Source organism: Rhopilema esculentum, chromosome 6 (genome assembly GCF_057945365.1).
Source record: "Rhopilema esculentum isolate cy_ngs chromosome 6, ASM5794536v1, whole genome shotgun sequence".
In the NCBI taxonomy this organism is placed as follows: domain Eukaryota; kingdom Metazoa; phylum Cnidaria; class Scyphozoa; order Rhizostomeae; family Rhizostomatidae; genus Rhopilema; species Rhopilema esculentum.
Genome location: NC_142820.1, coordinates 11,631,563 through 11,639,387, shown reverse-complemented (window position 1 = coordinate 11,639,387; position 7,825 = coordinate 11,631,563). Strand labels below are relative to the sequence as shown.

General features: G+C 34.8%; 1 protein-coding gene across 1 annotated transcript; it reads right to left on the bottom strand.

The window, feature by feature from the left end:
- Window positions 1-2,189: 2,189 nt before the first annotated feature.
- LOC135686131 (uncharacterized) lies at window positions 2,190-5,531 on the bottom strand. The gene is made up of 2 exons (XM_065202308.2): window positions 4,917-5,531; window positions 2,190-3,589 (listed from the first exon to the last, which is right to left on the bottom strand). Exons 1-2 carry the CDS (start codon window positions 5,409-5,411, stop codon window positions 3,284-3,286), a joined length of 801 nt encoding a protein of 266 aa, XP_065058380.2. The 5' UTR covers window positions 5,412-5,531; the 3' UTR covers window positions 2,190-3,283.
- Between the last annotated feature and the right edge of the window lie 2,294 nt (window positions 5,532-7,825).

Below are 7,825 nucleotides of genomic sequence, written 5' to 3'. Positions count from 1 at the left end.
ACAGTGTCTAGGCCAAAAATTTATGCAGCAACTACGCGAGTTTCAGCCAAGTGAGAGGCTCCTTTCCCGTTTCGAAGTCGTAGCTGCACTATCGAAACCGCTAACTGCTTGGTGAAACCGCGTAAATTGCATTGGCCTCAACTTTCAACATATGTTATCTGCAAACCTAATAACAAGTAAGATAGAAACAACAACGCCCAGCCCATTTTGGGACCACAAGCATCTAGAGCCGCGCCAAATTTGCAAGACAATCGCATTGGTAATCCGAATAAACTGATTTTAAGTCGCATTCTCTTTCTGACAGGTTTTTCTGCAATTTTGGCAAAGATAAATTGCCTGATTCTTTCGAGGTGCTGCTATTCAGCCTATTAACTAGATCTTACGTAAGATCAAAAGGAACCAATTAAAATTTCTTTATTTAACTTAGAAGTTAACGAATAGCTTCATAATTTCGATACAAAGTGCAATTCAATGACGTCAAAAGTATTGTTAGAATCACAAAAGACGTAATCGATGTTGAAGACTGCCAAGAGAATACAGTAATCCGGAAGAAACTGGGGATATTACAATGGAAGATAAACATCACTACGACCTTCTTTGAATTATGACTCTTGATATAGCCATTTGAGTCTCCTTCTATTCGATACATCACTATACTATACAGGCAGTCAAACGTCGATGACCGGTATTAAGCCAATTTCATGTAATACTTTTATACGCTGTAATAGAACCAAAATTTTGAAAAATAGACTTTCGAAACAAGGTTTTAGGACGCTGGATAGTGTAATAACCATAATTTTTAATACCATAAAGCTGTTTTATGAGGTGCATTTTACAATTAACTCTTAACAACATTTAGACAAAAATTAGATTTGTTTTTAAATTTAATTATCTACACAATGTGATAAACTGTGAAAGTAGAATTTTAAATCACAATGCTTTAGTTCTTTATTTTATCTTGGTATAATCCATCATGATATGAGGTTTGTAAAAAATGAGAAGGTACGTACATAAATTGAAGATATTTATCTCTGGCAAGCTCAACAAAGGCAACAAAGGATTACAGAATCAGAAGATTTTGAAGTTTAAGCTCAGAGGGCCACAACAGTCAAAGGGTAGAGCCCGGCTCGTCGCTAGCTATTGTGCTTAAGGGAGGTTTCCAAGTCCCATTTGCCTAGCAACAGATTTTCTTACAGTACAGCAAAAGTTTTCGACAAGATTAAACCTAACTTATGAAACCACCCATTCTATATCCGTAGCAGAACCTTAGAAGAATAATAACGTAATACAAAAAGGACATATTTATAGACGCTGCTGCAATCATAGCCCAATGATGCAATTGTCACGGGATATGTCCGTAAGAAGACACTGTGTCGTAACATTCTAAACTTTACACACAAAAGTGCCATTTTCTATGGACTAACATTGAAAAATGTGATCGATCCTTACAACATTCATCTTCATCAATGAAAACCAACTGGTCCTCAACTGTTACAAAAATGTTTTGTAGTTCTTCAAAATGGGAGATATCGTTTCGAACATGTGAGCAGGGCCTACATTTTTAACAATTTGCATAGATATCGATCGACACGGGGAGGGGGGGTGGGGTTGTAGCTAGGGAAAACGCCCTTGGTCCAGGCCTTAAAGGAACAGTGAAAACTTCATTTACGTAAAAGGCAATCTTTTGGTATTGAATTCTGGTCAGAGATTTGTTCCTGTCATCCTGTTTTAGGGTATTAAACAGTGCTTCTGCAAATGGGCTTCTTATCATTTGTTTTCTCAAGTCGCAAACACAATACAGCTTTCTTGAATAACTGAAACTTTAATGGACATAAGACATTACTCCTGTCTATCCTACTTATATCAAAGATTCAGAAGAAGACGTCTTTAACTCGGTTTAATCGTAAATCCACGATAACGGGCATTGCATCAGTAAAGTAGAATTCGAAATGGGAAAATCAAACTTGGAAATAAGGCAAGAAAATGAATTATCTTTTCGAGGTTTTTTTAAGCAGCTATTGGATTTTCCTATCTTTTCTTCATATCGTTGACTACGTATTCCTTGACAAATGAACGGCTAGTCACAGAAGACCAAGTATAAGAAGTGTCGTCTCCCTGTCATTCAATGTCACAAAAACAATATTACCGGTAATTGCTAAAAGTAAGTTAATTTAGAAAAACCCTTTGAATGATCTTGAGTGTCATATTGAACAAACATTTTCTATCAGTATTTCAAACACAGTCAAAGAAAATACAAACATACAGCAAATCCTAGCAAAGAAAAACTTATTTTTCAAGAGTCAGGCTTTTCTTGGCTCTCATTTAAAGGTGTATTAGATGCAACACATTTTGCGAGCAAAATTTTTTCAAGTAGACAGTCTGACAGCCTGACACTTCTACACCTTTTTCTGTGTCTCTGGCTTCATTTATAGCTACCTCTAAAGCTTTAGAGATTCTAAAAAACCATAACTTTTGAAGCTTGATAAAATCAAAATTATTTGTTGCAAAAACAAATTACAGTTATTAGTTTTCAGCAAGGATGATTTAAATGTCATACACGTAATTTTAGCTATAAAACAAACACAGTTCCCAAAAAAACATATTACAATCATAAACAGTATAAATACTTTTATTTATTCAAGATAGCAGTGCCAATAAACTTTTCCACCATCTTCATTGGAAAGGGACTGTTGGTTGGGCCGAAAGAATCTAGCAGCAGGTGTTCTAAATCGGAGCTTTCATGGCATCATGTTGATGGGCTTTTTAAGAATCTAACAAGTAGCAGAAGTGTATGAATGGAAAGAAAAGGGGTATCCTAATTGTGGCAAAAAGGGGTAGAGGCCCCAAGTGGCAAAGGGTGTAGACCCCAATTTTCTCTTGCTTAACTCACCTTTACAAACTTCAAAATATAAGCTATAATTGGATACTCACGATTAGTGCAAAAGAAAACAGAAAAATCATATATACAAATTATGAATGTAACAAATTTGTCTGAATCACTAATTTCTAAAAAGAAACAGTTAGCCTGCAAAATCAGTTAAGCTTTCAGGCATCACTATGAATCAAAATTCAGGCTTGGAAACAGGTTTCACTGCCATGATATCCTTAATTTTGCCCATTATTTTCTTTATTTTGTCTAAAAATATCTTAGCTAAATAAAATTAAAATACATGTTTCAGTGCATCATATTTCTGCATTGTATTTCTGCTTTTTATACAGTATTTTTTACATATATAAGTAATAAAAATATTCAAATATACATATAATTTGTACAATATTTTACTCATGAATGCTTTGCTCTTTCATCTGCATACATCTTTTTATAAAAACATTCCTCATGAAACATCTTATGACCCTCACTTATCCACTTTCCAGTGAATTCTTTATTGGGCGTTTCTATAACAACATTGAAGCAGTAGCTGCATCTTGGACCCGCATATTTCTCATAGCATTCAACATGATACTTCTCACCTTTATATATTAGAAATTTGCCAGATATGTTCTTGTCAAGGTCAGGCTTTGATAATGGAAAGCAGCAATGTGTGCATTTTGGACCTCTTGTCTTCATATAACAATCATAGTGATAGTTCTGTAAAAATAATAATTATTACTATCAATAACACTGATAATGAATGAAAGACAGAAAGGTTTATGCTTGAAAAATAAAAGTAAAGTCATTAGAATTAATTTGCTATTTTACTCCCTAGACCATGGACAGAGGCAGGGGTCAAGTAAAAGGGACTCATACCTTTAATTAATTAAGATATGCTGTTGAAAACCGTTAGCTGAGCTTGAAGTTGAAGGCACATTCATTGATGTGAAGAAGGTATATGGAAATGTATATGGAAAATAGCATTTTGCCTTGTTAAGTATCCAATCAAATGAAATCTCTAACCACAAGTTCACATTTGATCTAACTCCTTCCCAAAAATTAGATTGAAAATATGATTGGAAAACTGAGATTTGAAAAAAGATAATGGAAACAATTTATATGATTTCCACTATATATTAAATTCTGATGTTCACATTATCTAAACACATGACAATCAAAAAATTAAACCAAAACCTTAAACTTTTATTATGCTTTTGGAATTAATGATAAGAATCATCTACACCCAATTTATCTGATGTTATTTAGCAAGCAAACTATTTTGATCATAAAATGACAGTTTTAGAAATCGTTCAGCTGATATCACTTTTAATAACCTAAAGCCTGATATCTCAGCCAAATGATCTTCTTGGTAATATATTTAAAGTCAGAACAAAGGTGCATATACGTATTCAGTTTCAAGTTTAATTAAACTATCTTATACTTATGAAGTATTGTCTGTACTTTGAAGCATTTTTTATCAATCCTTCGAAAATATTTTCCAGAAATTTTCTGAAGCACCGGTCCAATGTTTCCCTGACATTTCACTCACAAAACAGTAAGGGAATCTTTCAAATTTTTTTTCATTTAAAAGCCAGTGGAATTACGCAAACAAATTTTGGGCGAATTAGTTCGTTAGAAAAACCCCTTAGCGCTGAACTTCTGTTTTAAAAACCTGTCAGCTTAGGCACTTTGCTCCTGTGAGTGGCCATTTTTAGCAACATTTCCATACTTTATGACCCCAGTGTACATAAAATTCAAACTATCATTTGCTCTCTCGTGCATAGCCAATGTTGTAAAAAAGTAATCAAACAAAACAACTATGATGTAAACCGCCCTTTCAATATTAATTCAGCACTTGTAAAATAGCTGTAATGAAAATCTGTGAAATCTCTGAAAGGAAAAAACGTCATTCTACGGAAGTTCAGGTGTGCGCCAAAAAAAAGGTTCCACTCTGACACAGAGCACTCCTTGGCAAGTGTTGCTTTTACAGACCAGCCCTACGGAGGAACAAAGCCGAACTATGCACACGGACACGAGAACTTACTCGAATTCCATCTTTGACAGCCTTATTTGTAAGCCCAGCCTTCTCGTTTTCGAAAATTTCGTCAAAGCACGAAGAACAACGCCCAACTGAAACACCACCACTTCTGTTGTACATACCCCCAAGTTCAAAAAAGTCTGCAGAACTTTTGTCTTCCCATGCATTTAGTTCAGCTTGTAAAGATACTTGAGAATATGGAGGTGGGTTTGTATCGAATACAATGCCCTTATTTGCAAGATCTTGCTTCATTGGTTCGATGTCCACATTGATGAAGTCTGGAGATACGAATGTCGGAGAAGAAGACTGATTTTCTGATGACGCTGAAGCGGTTTGATTGATTTCTGAATAAGGTGGTGGCGCATAAGCACCCGCTATCAGCTTCTCTATAGCCTGCTCCATATTTCCATTGCATTCCGATAGAGCCATAGAAGCCTCGACACGCGAAAATCCCAGTTCATTGACGAGGACGTCCAAACTACCCTTGTTGTCTGCAGCCATTTTGATGGACGGAATTTGTTGAATCAGCAATTTCAAATTCGTGATTGATCACATGACCATTCGCTGTGCAAGAACGAGGTGAAGCGCCAGAAGACTTACCGTAAATCCTCGAATAAGCCCCCGGGGGCTTATTTGCAAAAATGAATTTTTGGGTTGGGGCTTATTCGAGGGGGGGGGGCTTATTTCAAAGTTAAATATTAACCCCAAAGGTCGACATAAAAACGACATTACTTTTCTAACAAATCTAACAAAGAACTAACAAATATTATGATTTTTTATCATCACAAAAGTCGCTTTTTTGCTTTTTGGTCTCCAGTCAAAGGAAGTAATACTGTATAGCTAGTGTACTGTGAGCTCTTTCTTGAAATAAGATATTATTCTGCAATTATGCTTACCTCGGGGCTTATTCAAGGTGGTGGATTATTCGAGGATTTACGATAATGAAATGGTATCGGAAAATTAAGTATTTTTGGAAAAAACATTATGTAATAGTTTAACAGTCTATACCTTATCAAATCTGGGATAGTTCAGTCCTTCCTTTGCACTGACGATAGTCATGATAGAATGGCAATCAGTGAGCCTTTCAGCTAATCATTTCAGATTCTAGTTCACCAATATTTTCTCTTTCATTGACCGTGTTCTTTATTAAGCTTGGAAATATTTTCAAATTGTTTCATTGTTGATAAAAACGTTTTATTGACATCACAGTTTAAATCAATTAACGATGCTTACACAGTTTAAGATACGGGGGTAGGGTCGACAATCGAAACAAGGAATCACAAATCATATTGAATCACATATCAAATGGAATCACAAATCGCATGAAATTACCTAGAACACGGAATCACAGATCATATTAAAGAAATAAGGATCGAAGTGATAGAAGTAAAAAAATGCTGGAACAAAATTTTTTAAAGTCTATAAAAAACTTAATAGTAATATCAATATTATATTATATGCTAAACTGTAAGTAATATAAATTGCTAAACTGATACAGTTGGGAGTGAAAAATACACTGATCTTTTCAACAATAATTGACAATCACTTAAATGTAGAAATATACAAATTATATACTTTGATTGTCTTAGAATTTAGATAAACATGATGGAATTTAAACATAATTCAAAATCAGCACTCGGTGCTTTTAACAATTTCAATTCGACTGTTTCTCCTTAAGGTAGGATTGAGTAATTGTACAACTAATGTTCTATTTTTTTCAAAATTAATAAAGGATCTAGAAATTCAAATAATAAACAACCATGTCCTAGGTACTTAAAAGCTAGTACCTAATTTTAAGTGTCATTGCTAAAATCAACATAGAGTGCAAGATGCTTGATACATTGGAAAACTGAAATCATATTTCTAGACCGATGTTCTCGGTTGTTAAAAACTTCATCTTTGATGTGTCACATTTTGCAAACTATATCACAATATACCTCCGTATAGGGGCCAATTTAAGACTGGTCGCTTATTTTACTATGATATCATAATTGATAGAGAGCTAATTCAAGAGGAGGACTAATGAGCGTATTTTCAATGAATGGTTGATATGGGGCTGATGTGGAGCTTTGTGAAAGCAAGTTGCTTAGAGACGGCCCTAAATGTGGAGGTGTCATTAATGAAGGAATCAAGAACTAGATTATTACAATAGTTTCCTAACTAAAGATTGCACTTTGCCAGAGATAACTACAAGTGATAACTAGTGATATAAATTATGTGATTTCTAAAGAATTTATCTACTGTTGGAAAAATTTCGCTCCAAATAAATCACTCTATCTGTAACACAATATTGGCTGACAGTCAAACGTTAACTAAAATAAAGATTTTCCCATCAAAATGCACTATAAACAGTTCTGTCCCGTAATATAATCTTCATACCAGCTATTTATCAGTGAGAGGGTGGATCAGCAAACTTCAAAGTTACTGCGAAGTTATCTCGGTAAATCTTCCATACTTTGCTTTTATGGGGATTGTCCAAATAGTTGCGAGTCAAGTGGAGCCTAAAAAGAACAGGAACCAGTTATCATTAATTGACCCAAAAACAAAACATTCGTGCGTTGCGTATCAAACGGATGTGTCGTACCTCTCATACGATTGATACGACTAGCGATTAGATTGACCAGATATGACCTTCACGAAAAAATAAGACTGTCAAGAAAATTGAAAGCCGTCTTTAAAAGAAATGCCACTAGTTAGAATCGCATAAGATCTTCACGCAACCCTCAAGCTCAAATTACTCTCCAACATGCTTTAGATTTAGTGTCCCTATAACATATTTTATTGCAATGGAGCAAATGAACACCTGCGGAGGGGGGGGGGGGCAAAATAGTTTATGCTTAGTTTAACCAGGGAGGTTTAACCTAATTACTTTAACTTCTTTTTTATTTTTCCATTTGCGGCAATCCTTCTGGACT